This window comes from Eleutherodactylus coqui, chromosome 2 (genome assembly GCF_035609145.1).
Source record: "Eleutherodactylus coqui strain aEleCoq1 chromosome 2, aEleCoq1.hap1, whole genome shotgun sequence".
NCBI classification, from domain to species: Eukaryota; Metazoa; Chordata; class Amphibia; order Anura; family Eleutherodactylidae; genus Eleutherodactylus; species Eleutherodactylus coqui.
In genome coordinates, this window is record NC_089838.1 from 143,682,108 (window position 1) to 143,699,026 (window position 16,919).

The 16,919-nt window shown below is 47.7% G+C and overlaps 1 protein-coding gene across 1 annotated transcript in view; it reads right to left on the minus strand.

The window, feature by feature from the left end:
- PAWR (pro-apoptotic WT1 regulator) overlaps positions 1–14,343 on the minus strand; it is a 92,671-nt gene extending 78,328 nt beyond the window's left edge. The window contains exons 1-2 of the mRNA XM_066591698.1: positions 14,199–14,343; positions 12,398–13,018 (exon numbers count right to left, since the gene is read on the minus strand). Of these exons, the coding sequence (XP_066447795.1) occupies positions 12,398–12,919 (522 nt within the window). The 5' untranslated portion in view covers positions 12,920–13,018; positions 14,199–14,343. The remainder of the gene's footprint in view (positions 1–12,397; positions 13,019–14,198) is intronic.
- Between the last annotated feature and the right edge of the window lie 2,576 nt (positions 14,344–16,919).

The window sequence follows — 16,919 nt, forward strand, 5'->3', positions numbered from 1 at the left end:
ACTCCAGCCAGTAGAGGCTGCATACACATATAGTACAGGCTAAGGTGACGTCACCTAGCCTCACTACGGAAGCTGAAAAAGCCAAAAAAAACGCCAACGCATATCAAGACCTAAACACTGGTCTCTTCCTCAGGGAAGAAAAATATGTTTAGCAAATGGAAAGAGGGGGATAACTAAAGAAGAAAATAAAGCAGTCTACAGAAACTGTAGGGCAACTTCAAAAAAGCTAATAATGAATTGAGGCTTGGAACAGAGGCAATAAGTAAAAAAAGGGATTTGGGGGATAAGTCAAGAGCAAAAGAAAAGTCAAAGATGTTATTGGATGTTTACAGGATGAAAATGGTGAATTGGTTAAGAATGATGTTGAGAAGGCCAAACTTTTAAATTCCTATTTTGTATCTGTTTTCTCTCAGAAAGTAAATGCAACATCACCTGATCTTCCCTGTGCTACTGGGGGAATAAAATAGCCCAAGCTATCTATAAGCAGAAACATGGTGAGGGAACACTTAGCTAACGTAAATAAATTCAAGTCTCAAAGTCCAGATAAATTACATCCTCGGATACTAAAGGAAGCAGCGAAGGTAATTGCTGAAACACTCATTGTATTCTTTGAAAATTCCTGGAGATCAGGAGAAGTTGCAGAAGATTGGAAAAGGGCAAATGTTGTCCCTATCTTCAAAAAAGGGAAGAAGGTGGATCCAGGAAACTACCGGCCTGTGAGCCTGACTTCTATACAGGGAAAGATCTTTGAACGAATTATTTACTTCATTCTCATCCAAGTGTTTGCATATACACTGTTTAATAATCAGAGCCAGCATGGGTTTGTAACTAATAAGTCATGCCAGACTCATCAAATTTCCTTCAATGACAGAATCACTGACTAGGTTGATCAGGGAAATGTGGGAGATATAGTATATATTGACTTTAGTAAAGTATATGACAAAGTAAATCATACAAGCCTTATTGGAAAAATTACCAAATATGAAATTGACAAGGCAACTGTTAGGTGGATTCACAACTGGCTGAGTGATCGTACTCAAAGAGTGGTCATAACTGGCTGCACATCCAAGTGGAAGAATGTATCAAGTGGAGTACCACAAGGCTCTGTCCTGGGCCCAGTGTTGTTCAACAATTTTATAAATTATCTGGAGGACGGAATTGAGGGGAAACTGATTAAACGACACAAAGCTAGATGGGATAGCTAACACTAGGGAAGAGAGCGTATTCAAAAAGATCTAGACAGGCTCGCAGACTAACAAAATGGTATTTAACAAAAAGGAATGCAAGGTCCTAAATCAGGGCAAGAAAAATGAAAACCACACATATAGAATGGGAGGAATTGAGCTAAGCAGCTTGTGAAAAAGACTTGGGTATACTAATAGATCACAGACTAAACATGAGTCGACAATGTGATGCAGCAGCAGGAAAAAAACCAAACAATTCTGGGATGTATTAAGAGAAGCATAGAGTCTAGATCACGTGAGGTCATTATCCTTCTCTACTAGTCAGACCTCATCTGGAATATTGTGTCCAGTTCTGGGTACTACAATTTAAAAAAAGACAAACTGGAGCAAGTTCAGAGAAGAGTTACCAAGATGGGGAGTGTTCTGCAAACCATGTCCTATGAGGACTGGTTAAAGAATATGGGAGCGTTTAGCTTGCAAAAGGCTGAGAGGAGACTTAATAGCGGTCTACAACTATCTGAAGGGCTGTCACAGTGCAGAGGGATCAGCCCTATTCTAATTTGCACAAGGAAAGACTAGAAGCAATGGAATGAAACTAAAAGGGAGGAGTCACAGATTAGATATTACAAAAGTGTTTCTGACAATGAGGGTGATCAATGATTGGAACAGGTTGCCACAGAAGGTGCCTAGTTCTCATTCAATGGAAGTGTTCAAACAGAGGCATTTGTCTGCGATTATTTTGTGCATCCTGCATTGAGAGGGGGTTGGACCCGATGACCCTGAAGGTCCCTTCCAACATTACAATTCTATGATTTTTATGCTTACATAAAACTTATGATTAATCGACAAAGAAGCATTTGCTCATTTGTCAGCTAATTGTTTTTCATTTTACACGGCCCACAATAAAGCAGGTAAATGGGTTCACATCTTGTTTTTTGCTCATGTTTAGTGTCTACACTGGGAAAGCTCCCAACATACATGCTAAATGTATCCATAGGATTCTACTAGTCAGACGTGGGCCAAAAGAGTGTCTGTCTACCCAGCATATGTCAGTATACTACAAAGAAAAGTATGGAATAGAGCAGTAGCCTACACTAGTCCATCTGCTTGAGTCCAGTTAAAAACCTGCACCATGCGGTATACGTATTTTTCAAATAACAGTGAATGGGCAATGGGTATCACTATATGGAATCCATCATAAGCATCCATTACACGTATATATAATGAATTTTTCATGATATATCCATTCAAGGGATACCATACTAGTTTACGGGTGGTAGATGGCTTTAAGGGATACACTATGAAAACCTCATGAACAGCTGAAGACATCTCCAGTAATTGAAGACCAAGACTGCAATGTGTACATAGCCTAAGCGTTTATCGCATATCTACAGGAAATGGAAGGTGTGTGTAAAGCCTTATACCATGTATTAAAAAAAAGGTCAGTGTGCAAAAATTGGAGCAAAGCTGCATTGTGCAAACATCCCATCATAGGCAACTGCTGTCCATATGCCTTAACATGGGTATATGGACAGCATTGGGGTGGAGTCTACAAGAAAATCCTAGACGAATTGGAAGTCGGGGTGAAAATAGGTGGCAGAAACACCAACAATCTCCGTTATACGGATGACACAACAATTGACCAGGCTGGAGAATGTATGCCAGAGATAATATGTAGAATGGCATTGGGGAGAAGTGCAATGCTAAACATGGACAAAATCTGGAAAAGTAGGGATATCTGTATAGCAAATAAATGCAGGATAGTGCAAATCACTATTTTCCCCATAGCCATGTATGGATGTGAAAGCTGGACTGCGAAAACAAGCTAATAGGAGGATTGATGCGTTTGAGCTGTGGTGCTGGCAAAAGCTGCTGCATATGCCCTGGAAAGGCGAGAGTAACAAACAGAAGTCCTGAATCGCATGAGACCCAAAATATCACTGGAGGCCAAGATGACGCGGCTCAGACCCACGGAGGCCAAGATGACGCGGCTCAGACCCACGGAGGCCAAGATGACGCGGCTCAGACCCACGGAGGCCAAGATGACGCGGCTCAGACCCACGGAGGCCAAGATGACGCGGCTCAGACCCAAGGAGGCCAAGATGACGCGGCTCAGACCCAAGGAGGCCAAGATGACGCGGCTCAGACCCAAGGAGGCCAAGATGACGCGGCTCAGACCCAAGGAGGCCAAGATGACGCGGCTCAGACCCAAGGAGGCCAAGATGACGCGGCTCAGACCCAAGGAGGCCAAGATGACGCGGCTCAGACCCAAGGAGGCCAAGATGACGCGGCTCAGACCCAAGGAGGCCAAGATGACGCGGCTCAGACCCAAGGAGGCCAAGATGACGCGGCTCAGACCCAAGGAGGCCAAGATGACGCGGCTCAGACCCACGGAGGCCAAGATGACGCGGCTCAGACCCACGGAGGCCAAGATGACGCGGCTCAGACCCAAGGAGGCCAAGATGACGCGGCTCAGACCCAAGGAGGCCAAGATGACGCGGCTCAGACCCAAGGAGGCCAAGATGACGCGGCTCAGACCCAAGGAGGCCAAGATGACGCGGCTCAGACCCAAGGAGGCCAAGATGACGCGGCTCAGACCCAAGGAGGCCAAGATGATGCGGCTCAGACCCAAGGAGGCCAAGATGACGCGGCTCAGACCCAAGGAGGCCAAGATGACGCGGCTCAGACCCAAGGAGGCCAAGATGACGCGGCTCAGACCCAAGGAGGCCAAGATGACGCGGCTCAGACCCAAGGAGGCCAAGATGACGCGGCTCAGACCCAAGGAGGCCAAGATGACGCGGCTCAGACTCAAGGAGGCCAAGATGACGCGGCTCAGACTCAAGGAGGCCAAGATGACGCGGCTCAGACTCAAGGAGGCCAAGATGACGCGGCTCAGACTCAAGGAGGCCAAGATGACGCGGCTCAGACTCAAGGAGGCCAAGATGACGCGGCTCAGACTCAAGGAGGCCAAGATGACGCGGCTCAGACTCACGTATTTTGGTCATGTAATGCGAGCAGAGTCACTAGAAAAATCTATAATGCTTGAAAAGATCAGTGGTAAAAGAAGACCTGGCCGCCAAGAACACGATGGCTGATACTGTCAGGGCGGATACTAGCATGGATATCACACAACTGACAGAAGCAGTGCAAAACCGAAAAATATAGAGGGAGTTTGTGAACGACTAAACGGCTAACAACAACAACTACAAGAAAATAACAAGGTCACTTTTACACTAAATATTGGAAATCTGCTCTGATGTAGATCTATTGAGATCAAGTAAAAGATTGAAAAGTATGGCTATGGGGAGTCTCCAAGATTTGAGAAATATGCCACACTTGTCCATCCATGGGTTGTGTCGGGTACTGCAGCTCTGCTCTATTAATGCAAATGGGACAGAACTGAAACACCACACACAACCTGTTGGCAGTTGTGGCACAATTTTGCCAAGAAGGTGGCCATGTTTTTCTAATCCAGAGCAACCTCTTTAAGGGAGAAGGAAAAGACTCCATAAAACCTTCTTATCTTAGAAAAACAACAGAAGAATGGATCTTCCATGTGTGATATCACATGGGCCTAATGCTGAGATAAGGCATTTTAACTATAAAAATGGGCTGAAAGTAAAAGTGAAAAGAATAAATATGTAAAAAAAATTGTTAACTATTAAGAAAACTATATTAATCCAAATCTTTTTTTTGTTTAAGAAAACTGTCACTTTGCTGTATATGAAGCACGGACACTAGCAGTTCTCATAGATAAAAAATGACTAATCAGAATGGAATTGCTATTTGTCTTGGTAACACTATCAGCTTTCTCAGTGCCTGTATTGCTAGAAGGGTGTAATATTTATCAAGGCACGTCACTCCTCCAAGTAAGTCATTTGTCTTGTCTTCTATGGGTACTGTTATTATAAATGGCCAAAAAGCTGTCTTATAAAAACACATACAGTCATTATTAAAACGGACATCCCGTCTAATAACGTGTCTGTAGGCATAACCAGTTATTAAATTATTAGTGTAGGGCTTCCCCCTCTATGATGGGTAAGGCCACTTTCACACATAGCATCAGCAAAATAGTGCGATTTTGATCTCAGCATTTTGCCGCAATTTTACCGCCATTTTCAGACACAGGTTACTGTCTGAGCTGCAATACCAGGCACAGCCGCTAGTCTAGTACATACTTAGGCTGGCTTCACACAGCCGTGACGGGCTCCGCCGCGGAATTCCGTGGCAGAGCCCATCGCGGCGCCTCCCCAGAGACCCCAATACTTACCTGCGGATGCGGCATCCTACGTCCCGCATGGCGCTTCGGTGTGACGCACCGCAGCGTCATGTGATGCGCCGGCCGCGTCACATTACACGCCCACAGCGTCACATGACGTGCCGGCCGTGTCATATGACGCGGCAGCGGTAGGCGGGAAAGCAGTTTCATGCTATCTTCCGCTGTGCTACAGCGGAAGAATGCGTGACGCACGGCTTCCATTGACTGCAATGGAAGCCGTCCCACGGATGGATTTCCACCGTGTAATACGCGGCGGAAATCCGCTGTGTTGCCCGCAGCTATTAGGTTCTATTGAACCTAATAGCTCAATGCTTAAGGTGGGGAATTCCACCGCGGAATTCCGCACCATAAAATCACCCAGACTCACCCGCAGCATGCTCTATTTGCTGCGGGTGTACGCACGGACGGCTTCCATTGCAGTCAATGGAAGCCGTCCGTTCACGCTATCTTCCGCTCAGCACAGCGGAAGATAGCGTGAAACCGCCTCTCCGCGTACCGCCAGCCGCGTCATATGACATGGCCGGCACGTCATGCGACGCTGTAGGTATGTCACATGATGCGGCTGGCGCGTCACCTGCTCTATTGCGCATGCGCGCTGAAGCATCATACGGGACCTGGGACGCCGGATCCGCAGGTAAGTATTGCTCCGCCGCGGAATTCCGCGGCGGAGCCTGTCACGGCCGTGTGAAGTCGGCCTTAGGAACATATTGTTGGAAACATCGTTTGCAGATAAATTGTGAATGTGTTTCTTTTTGTTTCTATGGATGTTTAAAATTGTTTGGAAATTGTTCAGATTCTCAGTGGATCATGGGAATCTGAACAATAATCGGTCAGTGTAAATGCTAGCAGCAACTGAACGATGAACAATGAGGCCGCCTGTACACGGGCGGATTGAGCCCCACATGTGAGATTCCAGCAGCGGAGTTCGACCCGATGCCCGGCTGGTGACCCCAGCTTACCTCTCTGCCGTCTTCTCCTCTACTGTGAATGTGTCTGCTGGAGCACCGGCTGGCACCCACGTAGTACAGGGGATGCCGCGCCGTTGCTATGGCGATGACGCTGCTCTTGCGACCATTCTGCAATGATGACTGCAGGATGGCCGCAGGACGGATGGCTTCCATTGACTTCAGTGGAAGCCGGCTGTGCGTAGCCTGCACCAAATCGCAGCATGCTGCAATTTTGTCCCCCGCGAGCAGAAAATCGCAATCAATTTCCGCTCGTGAGCAGGAAATCGTGTTTTCTCATAGCATGCTGCAGGCTGGATTTGCTCTGGATTTCTCAATGCAAATCTGCCCGAGGCATAATTCATTTTGTTGTCCAGTTTCAGCAGGAATAAAAATCAAACTATGATCGGCCGTGTAAACAGGCAGTCGCTTATCTATAAATGATGTCCTGTTTACTATGAATGGAGGAGAGTAGCCAGAAAAGATACATTCCCGAAGCCATCCTCACTCCTAAGTGAAAGCACAGTAGTGATCCGATGGGACGGCTGTCAGCGCTGAAGCACCCAATAGTCTTTCTGTGTAAAAAGACCCCAAGCATTTTACAAAAAAAGTGTTTGGAAACATTTTACAAACAACTTGTTATGTTTTCAGAGAAAGAAACAATGTATCTTTTTTCTCACTTCAAACTGATAACAAGAAACAAACCCTGCATGTCCGCTCCTGTTTGTCAACAGAGTTTGTGGACTATACACACAGGCTTGATCAGATGCGCTGTCTCAATCTAATTTGCAAGTTTCCTTCTATCAAATTTTCGTACGCAAGCGCAGGAAAGTGCGCTCAAATTCACCTCGGCACATTACATACTCTAAGTACAAAAATAGAAACACAAAGCACAAGGCTTTGAATGAAATCACAGACATACTTTCTATCAGCCACAATGAGGTTGATAAGAAGCTAAAAGCACCTTGTGGGCAATCTTGCAGAGAACGCAGATCCTTGTGTAATCAGAGGAAAAGTGGATCTCCTCAGAAGAAAGTGGGTGGTTTGGATACGAACGGTTATGGCAGGTCTGGACTCAAAATATTAGAACGTGTTACTTCTTTTAAGTAACACATGTACGTGATTTTCATTTCCAACTTTTTTTTTCTTTTTAATCCCAATTTTGGATTAATCTTGGCTTTAGGAGGCCCAAGGTCCAGTGGCCAGACACCCAGTATTTGTCCAACATCCTGAAGACATTGATGATTGTGAACACCTGTGGGCTTTCATAATGTATGTGCAGTAGAGCTGAGCGAACGTACTCGTTTAGGGCGATTTCGCAATCGAGCATCGCTTTTTTTGAGTAACTGACTATTCGAGCGAAAAGATTCGGGGGACACCGGGGGCGGGGGCGGTGTGGTGGAGCGCGGGGTAGCAGTGGGAAACAGGGGGGAGCTCTCTCTCTCTCTCCCCCCCCCCCCACTCCCCTCTGCAACCCCCTGCTCACCCCCCGAATCTTTTCGCCCGAGTAGTCAGTTACTCGAAAAAAGCGATGCTCGATTGTGAAATCGCACTAAACGAGTACGTTCGCTCATCTCTAATGTGCAGACATTACAGTCTACACATCTGCCTAGAGGTTTACTGTCAAGTAAAGGTGTGTTCTTACCATTACTGCTAGTTCCACAGGAAATTCTGAAAATTTGATGCTGATTTTCTGTGGATCCATGTCAAAATCTGCAGGTGTTATATGTGGATTTAGTAGCTAATAATGGTCTGGATTTCCTCCCGTCATTTGAACATACTCTTTGAATGACTTTCATATGCATCTCCAGCGACACTCAATGATGCGGAGATCCGCTAGGGTCACCAGGCAAACATTAGTTACATAGGACGTTATACAGAATTTTAGTAATCGAAATCAAAACACCCAGCGAGAAGCTAATAACTAAGTAATACTATAGCGTAGGTAATAACTGTAGCTCCACCTTTAGATATATCAGGCCTGTACAACATGTGGTTGGGCACAGGACTTCTTGCGGCCCGCGGACTGCAATATGGCTATAGTCATGTTAGTGGCGCCACTACCGCTGCCCTAAACTTTACCAGCTGCTAGCCGCACCACTAGCATGACATGACTGTGCAGGCAAAGGACCTTCAGTAAATGAGTCATGTGACCATCATGTTCAGAGAAGGCCCCAGGAGCGGCAGAATCTTATTGTTACAGTAAGTTGGTTTTTACAGTATAAATGCTAGATATACGATAAAGCTACTTATACATACTATACAGATATTATAGTGAAAATACTACAGCTATTTACTACACTACAGCATTCAGAGAAGGCCCCGTGAGTGGTGCTGCGCAGAATCTTTATATACAATTAGTATACTCACCATGTCCGCTGTTTCTGAGGTGTCCCTGGCAAAGTCAGCATACGCACGACTCTTTTCAGAAGGCTATGTGTGCACCCCACTTACTGATAAATGGGAACATGCGCTTGCCCTTCTGAAAAGAGTCACGCTTGCTGTGGGTGCGCTGACTTTGCCAGGGACACCGCAGAGACGGGGGATTGGCCTGTATAAAAAGAGGCTCCATGTCACCTAAACTATATACACCATAACTTAGTTTATGGGGCTTATAGTTGATAATAGGTTCCCTTTAACCCCTTCACAACTGCCTAATAGTAAATTTATGTTGGGCGATTGTGAAGGGTGTACGGGACGGGTCTATGGAAATCAACAGCGCACACATGTCCCTGTGCTGTCCAATGCAAGTTGCACCTAAGCTTCTTGGGTGCTACACACTTTTACAGCCATGTGAATCCTGCCTTAGGGATTTGTTTAACCCCTTCAGGGGCAGAGATTTTTATTTATTTTTTTTATAAACTTTGTTTTTTCCTCCTCGTCTTGTAAAGGCCATAACTTTTAAATTTTTCCATTAACAGTCGTATGAAGGCTCGCTTTTTGTGGGACGAGTTGTACTTTTTAATGGTACCATTTAATGTTCCATATGATGTACAAAAAAAAACGTAAAGAAATTAGAAAATAATGCAATTGCCCCCCCACCTTCTTTTTTTTTTTTTTTTTTTTTTTTTTTTTTTTTTTAAGCGTTCACACTACAGTAAAAACGACATAGGAACTCTGTTCTATGGGTCAGTATGATTATGAGGATAACAAATTTATATGGTTATCTTTAAGTTTTTTTCTATTTTTAAAAAGTAATTTTTTTTTTCTTGAACATAAATTGTTTTTCGTTGCCATATTCTGGGACCTGTAACTTTTTTATTTTTTTGCTGACTGGGCTTTTTCGGGTCTTACTTCTATATGAGCTGTAGTGCTTTTTTTTTGGTACTGCTATGGCAGTGTTCCCCAACACCAGTCCTCAGGGACCGCCAACAGGTCATGTTTTCAGGATTTCCTCAGTGTTGCACAGGTGATGTAATTATTGTCAGTGCCTCAGACATTGCCACAGGTGTTCTTACTAGAGGATTTCCTGAAAACAGGACCTGTTGGTGGTCCCTGAGGACTGAAGTTGGGGACCCCTGCACTATAGGAAACACATCATGTTTTTTATTGCTATTTATTTTAATTCTATGGGAGGTGAGATAATAAAAAAAACACCCAATTTTTGCATTCTGTACTTTTTTTTCATATGGCATTCACCATGTAGTATAAATACTGTAATATTTCAACAGTTCAGACTTTTATGTACCCAGCAATACCAAATATGTGGGGGTTTTTTAAAACTTTCTTTTTATGGGAAATTTATTTTTTTTTGTTAACTTTTTTAAACATTTTTTTATTTTTATTTTACTGTTAAAAACTCTTAATAAATCCTTTTTTTAACTTTTATATTTAGCCCCCACAGGGGACTCGAACTTGTGTTCATTTCAGCGCTGGTACTTTCTCTTCTCAATTAAACGTCCTAATCTCCTCTGTGAAAACAGACAATAGGAGATGTAACGTTTCTTCACATGGACTATCGGACCTCATAGATACTTATGGGACTGCATGCTGTCCATGGAATACACAGACAGCACATAGCCCAAACATAAAGTCATGTGAATGGGCCCTAACAGTCTTTCCAAAGCTTCATATATCACATGTCTATCCACTCATAGAAAACACTGTGATGACATGGATAAGACGTGTCTGCTATATTCTCTTGTGTACTGTAACAAAAGAAAAGAGCTTGGCCCCTTGGATACAGCAATTAGAAGGCATTTCTTCCACGGGCACAGACTGTTCTTAATTATAAGCAGATTGCACAATGAAACACACGATTACAGAAGAGGGGCAAACAAACTTACTTAAACAGAAAAAGCTCTAAGACTTCAAAGAGACCCCGCTTCCATGTAACCGTCCCCTGTCTGCGGATACTTAACCATGGCAAATTCACAATTGCATTGGTCCAGCCACATCACCACGTCTATTACTAATTGCCATACAAAGAAGTTCAATGGTAGGAAATCTATTCCACACTCATCCACTATTTCTCATCTGCAGACAGATCACTGTGCGTAAAATCCAATAAAGGGAATGTACATAAAAAATAGATGTTTTATTACCCCATGGGAAATGAAGAAGCTATGGCGCAGAATGGGCACTGTGTCATCTGAACACACATCATGCCCCCCAGGCCACGGGCAGTATGAACCTGATACAGAGATGCCCAATACCCACAACAAAATTCTTTAAGGTGATGTTTACACGGGGCGGAAATACTGCAGAATATCTGAGGCGGAAATTCCGCTGTTTTTTCGCATCCAAAACAGAGTCAAAATCGGAACAATTGGTGTGGATTTTGATTCAAAATCAGCTGATTTCAGGACACACATGGCTCATCCCCGAAGTCTTCGACTGTCAGCGCTTCCTTCACCCGGTATCCGGCAGCCTATACTGAACGCAGCACCACTGCTCAGGTGAGGGCACTTCCACATCCCCTGACCAACGGCGTTGCGCTTAGTATAGGGCCCCCGGATACCAGGTGAAGGAAGAGCTGACACCTGAAGACTTCAGGGATGAGTGTTATATCTCCCGAAATCAGTTGTGGATACACAGCTGATTTCAAGTCAAAATCCAATGCAGATTTTGATTCAGCTTTGGATGCGGAAATGCAGCGATATTTCCTGTAGACGTTACGTAGCGTTTCCACCCCATGTAAACACACCCTCAAGGGGTATTCCTAACATACTAAAGGCCCTTTTAAAAGGAACAATTAGCGTTCCGATTCTCACTACCTACCTCCTGTGAATGGAGGCGCCTGCATCCACTGAGCAATCATCACTCTTGCATAAAAGCACAGGAGTGATCATCGCTGGGACTACTGCCAGGCGCTTCAGTGCCCAATGATCATCCTGTGTAAAAGACCCAAAATTATGGCAAATCATTAGGATAGACCACCACATTCTCAGACCTTATGGCCCTCATACATACTAGAGAAAAGCGGTCCAAACCTGCTGATTTTTGCCAATCCGTACGTGTATGGGCCTCCTGATGTTTCCCTGACACATGATGGGGGGTAGAAGATCAAGCATCTTAAATGTCAACGCCAGATCCTTTTGTTCATCCCGGATAGAAGTCGCCTCCAGAGCTGTCTGGCTGCAGCTGGTTTCCCTCTCCCCATGGCAAACACATGAACGCTCAGCTGAACCGAGCATACATGTGTATAGGAGTCGGAAGAAATCCTTTTCGGCTGAACACTAGAGCTATTGAACAGGTTTGGACAACTTTAGAGTAAAGACATTATGGCCCTTGCGGGTTTTTTGCCTGATACAATGGCACTTCCAACTACAGTAGGTCTCACCAATACGCAGACTCCTTCACATGAATATGCCTTCTAACGTATTCCTCTGCTATATTAGATTGGTTGGCACCAACTACTATAATGGAGTGGTTGGCATCCTATAGCCATTTATATTAGGCTCAGTAGATAAAAAACTATGATCAGTGGTTTCAGTAAAACACAAGTGTGCATGTGTACTACTGGTTGGGCATCCCTTCCAATCACTTACTTCTGCTGATGGAATATTCACAACCCCCGTAGACCTTCTTTTTTCCCGGAGTTTCCTCTTCTCAATCTGCCCTTTACCCTTCCTGGCACTCGGACCACTGCAGCTTTTTCCTTTGTCTTTGGTCTTACTCAGACTGTCCTGAGACGCGGGTGGTGGCGATTCCTCCTGCGTTGATCCTCCTGTTACACCATCTTGTACGGGAACTGGCACCTTTCTTTGCTGCCCTACGGAGGTGCCAACAGATTGATCTTCCTCCGTCCTCCTGATGACCGGAGGCTTAAGTACAGCGGAGGCGGCAGCGGCTTGGTTATTGCTGTTTGAGGCATTGGTACTGCTGCTACTGCTATTATTGTTCATCTCATTGCTAGCTTTATTAATTCCATCCGTTGCCCCAGATGCCCCCGCGGTCTCGGCTGCATACATTTTTGCTCTCATTTTCTCCCTTTTGGCCTTCCACTCCTCCAAGAAATCTGTTGTGTTAGAAGAAGATGGGGTGTGTGCCCTATAGCCCCCGCTCGCCATGTTCTCTCACTGCGTCTATCTAGCGCAAGGCTCTCAGGAAGTGAAGGACATGAAATGGGCACGATGCAAGGCAGAAATGGGCAGACGGATGATGCCAACCTAAAAGGAAAAACATACAGTACTTAGAAAAGAAAAACATAAATACAAGACATACAACTATGTAAATAGTTTTGTAGCAGAGCTGCGTTTATCTTTCAGCACATCTCAGCAACAATGTAAACCTAAGTGACAAATTCAGCTCTGCTATTCTTATACAAAATGCATTGGCAATAGGGTACAAATATGCAAATGACCATATTTTGCTAAAAACTTTTCACCTGGGAACTTGGGTCCCTGTTTTGGTGCCGGGGAGTCTGATGGTAACTCGTCTTTCATACTAATCTCTTTTCTAAAGAAGAGGCTACTTTTCTGCAGACATGACTCCTTAAAAAGTGTGTATACAACTGGCAGACACCCTGCCCGGATCAGACAGGCACGCACTGCCACACACAGCAGTCCCGGCCTCTTTACCAACAGAGATTATAAAAATCACAATCCGAGGGAGGAAACGACAGCGAGATCAGCCCTTCCTTCTACCGAGAAAATGCAGCAGCCAAAAACTAACAGGGCATTAAATCCAAAGTTCCCAATACTGGGCATTTATCAGCCGTGCCAATAATGCCCAGCATCTCCGTCATATAATGCTACAACCTGCCCGTCTCATGCTGCCAGTTACCTGCTCTAAGACTGCCCATACATGTGGCACAGCCATATGGGGTGCAGTGGGTAAGAGCACCTATTGGGCCCGCACTCCTGGGGAACATCCCAAGCCACATAAGAGCACGGCTATACATGCTGAATGATGTCATCACGCTGGGTAACTTTCGTATTAATGACATCATATACTGTAAATGGGACACGATGTAGTAGAGCTGAGCTTCCTCTGTGACATTAGTATTTGATAATATAAGCAGTAATGAGGGGTCAGGTATAGGGCAGGGCTGTAGACACAGGAAGTATATAGTATATACTGAATGCATAGTGTCAGCACAAGTACCCTGGTCCCAATGGCATCAGCACATGTGGCACAGAAGGTGCACATTATTACCTGGTAGCCTGCACCAATTCCTAGGACCCCCAGCACGTCCGCATAGTGACAGCAGTAGTCCGCCGTCCGGACCTCCCCGCAGCCACAAGTGGCCGCACCGGCTTCCATCCCGGCACGAAAAGTTAGAGATGCCACTTTGCTCTCAGCGTGCCCCCATAGACTGGCACCGAGACCCCCAGCAGCGCCCATTACCTGTGTGTCACGGAGGGCTGGCAGGCGGGCACACACTTGCCAGTCACCAACTCCGGGGCAAGGTGCGGCGAGCTCTCTCCTCTCACCTCTCACTCGCGTCCCCGGAAGAAGCCGACAGCCGCCGAGTGTTTCCGAAGATGAACGAGCGCCGAGGGAGGTGACTGCTGGGATCGAGCGCGGCCGGAATGTGCCGCCCGTCACGGGGAGAGGAAGGGCTGTGGGCACACAGGACGAGCGTCCTCACAGCCCACCATTAGTGGGAGCTCACGGGTCACTGCGCTCAGGGTGTATGAGGTCACTGCTCTACGGGAGTTTAGGGGTCACTGCTCTCGAGCTGTGTGGGGTCACCGTTCTCAGGGTGGATGGGGTCACTGCTCTCGGGCTATATAGGGGCACTACTCTCGGGGCACATGGGGTCACTGCTCTCAGGGTGTATGGGATCACCGCTCTCGGGCTACATTGGGTCACTGCTCTTGGGATGTCTGGGGTCACCGCGCTCTCTCTGGGGGGGGGGGAATGGGATCACTGCTCTTAGGGTGTATGAGGTCACTGTTCTCTGGGTGAATAGGTCACTGCTTTTGGGGGTGAATTCAGGGCACTGCGATCAGGGTGCATGGGGTCACTGCGCTTGGGGGGGGATAGGGTTACTGCACTCGTGTATGAGGTCACTGCACTGGGGAGGGGGATAGAGTTACTGCACTTGGGGCGTATGGGATCACTGCTCTCGGGGAGGTGAATGGGGTCACTGGTCTCGGGGCTGAATGGGGTCACTGCTCTCGGGGCGTATGAGGTCACTGCTTTTGAGGGGGGGAATGGGGTCACTGCTCTCGGGGTGTATGGGGTCACTGCTCCCAGTGCGTTTGGGGGGGGTCACTGTTCTTGGGGTGTTTGGGATCACCGCTCTCGGGGCATTTGGGGGTCAATGCTCTCGCGGTGTATGGGGTCACTGTTCTTGGGATGTTTGGGGTCACCGCTCTCGGGGCGTTTGGGGTCACCGCTCTCGGGGCGTTTGGGGTCACCGCTCTCGGGGCGTTTGGGGTCACCGCTCTCGGGGCGAATAGGTCACTGCTCTCAGGGGGAAATTCGGGGCACTGCGCTCAGGGTGTATGGGGTCACTGCTCTTGAAATTGGGGGGATGGGGTCACTGCGCTTGGGGGTGTATGAGGTCACTGCTCTCGCGTGGGGGTGGGGGGGGGTCACTGCAACTGGGGGCATATGGGGTCACTGCTCTCGGGGTGAATAGGTCACTGCTCTTTTGGGGGGGTGTATGGGGTCACTGCGCTTGGGGTGTATAGGTTCACTGCTCTCGTGGAGGTGAATGGGGTCACTGCTCTCTCGGGGAGGTGAATGGGGTCACTGCTCTCTCGGGGGGGTGAATGGGGTCACTGCTCTCGGGGCATATGAGGTCACTGCTCTCGGGGCGTATGGGGGTCACTGCTCTCGGGGCGTATGGGGGTCACTGCTCTCGGGGCGAATGGGGTCACTGCTCTCGGGGCGTATGGGGTCACTGCTCTCTGGGTGAATAGGTCACTGCTCTCGGGGGGGAAGTTGGGGAACTGCGCTCAGGGTGTATGGGGTCACTGTTCTCTGGGTGAATAGGTCACTGCTTTTGGGGGTGAATTCAGGGCACTGCGATCAGGGTGCATAGGGTCACTGCACTTGGGGGGGATAGGGTTACTGCACTCGTGTATGAGGTCACTGCTCTGGGGAGGGGGATAGAGTTACTGCACTCGGGGCATATGGGATCACTGCTCTCATGGAGGTGAATGGGGTCACTGGTCTCGGGGCTGAATGGGGTCACTGCTCTCGGGGCGTATAAGGTCACTGCTTTTGAGGGGGGGGAATGGGGTCACTGCTCTCGGGGTGTATGGGGTCACTGCTCGGGGTGTTTGGGGTCACTGCTCCCAGTGCGTTTGGGGGGGTCACTGTTCTTGGGGTGTTTGGGATCACCGCTCTCGGGGCATTTGGGGGTCAATGCTCTCGCGGTGTATGGGGTCACTGTTCTTGGGATGTTTGGGGTCACCGCTCTCGGGGCGTTTGGGGTCAATGCTCTTGTGGTGTATGGGGTTACTGTTCTTGGGATGTTTGGGATCACTGCTCTCGGGGCGTATGGGGTCACTGCTCTCTGGGTGAATAGGTCACTGCTCTCAGGGGGAAATTCGGGGCACTGCGCTCAGGGTGTATGGGGTCACTGCTCTCGAAATTGGGGGGATGGGGTCACTGCGCTTGGGGGGGGAATGAGGTCACTGCTCTCGCGTGGGGGGGGGAATAGGGTCACTGCAACTGGGGGCGTATGGGGTCACTGCTCTCAGGGTGAATAGGTCACTGCTCTTTTGGGGGGGTGTATGGGGTCACTGCGCTTGGGGTGTATAGGTTCACTGCTCTCGGGGAGGTGAATGGGGTCACTTCTCTCTCGGGGGGGGGGTGAATGGGGTCACTGCTCTTGGGGCGTATGAGGTCACTGCTCTTTTGGGGGGGTGTATGGGGTCACTGCGCTTGGGGTGTATAGGTTCACTGCTCTCGGGGAGGTGAATGGGGTCACTGCTCTCTCGGGATGGTGAATGGGGTCACTGCTCTTGGAGCGTATGAGGTCACTGCTCTCGGGGCGTATGAGGTCACTGCTCTCGGGGCGTATGGGGGTCACTGCTCTCGGGGCGTATGGGGGTCACTGCTCTCGGGGCGTATGGGGGTCACCGCTCTCGGGGCGTATGGGGTCACTGC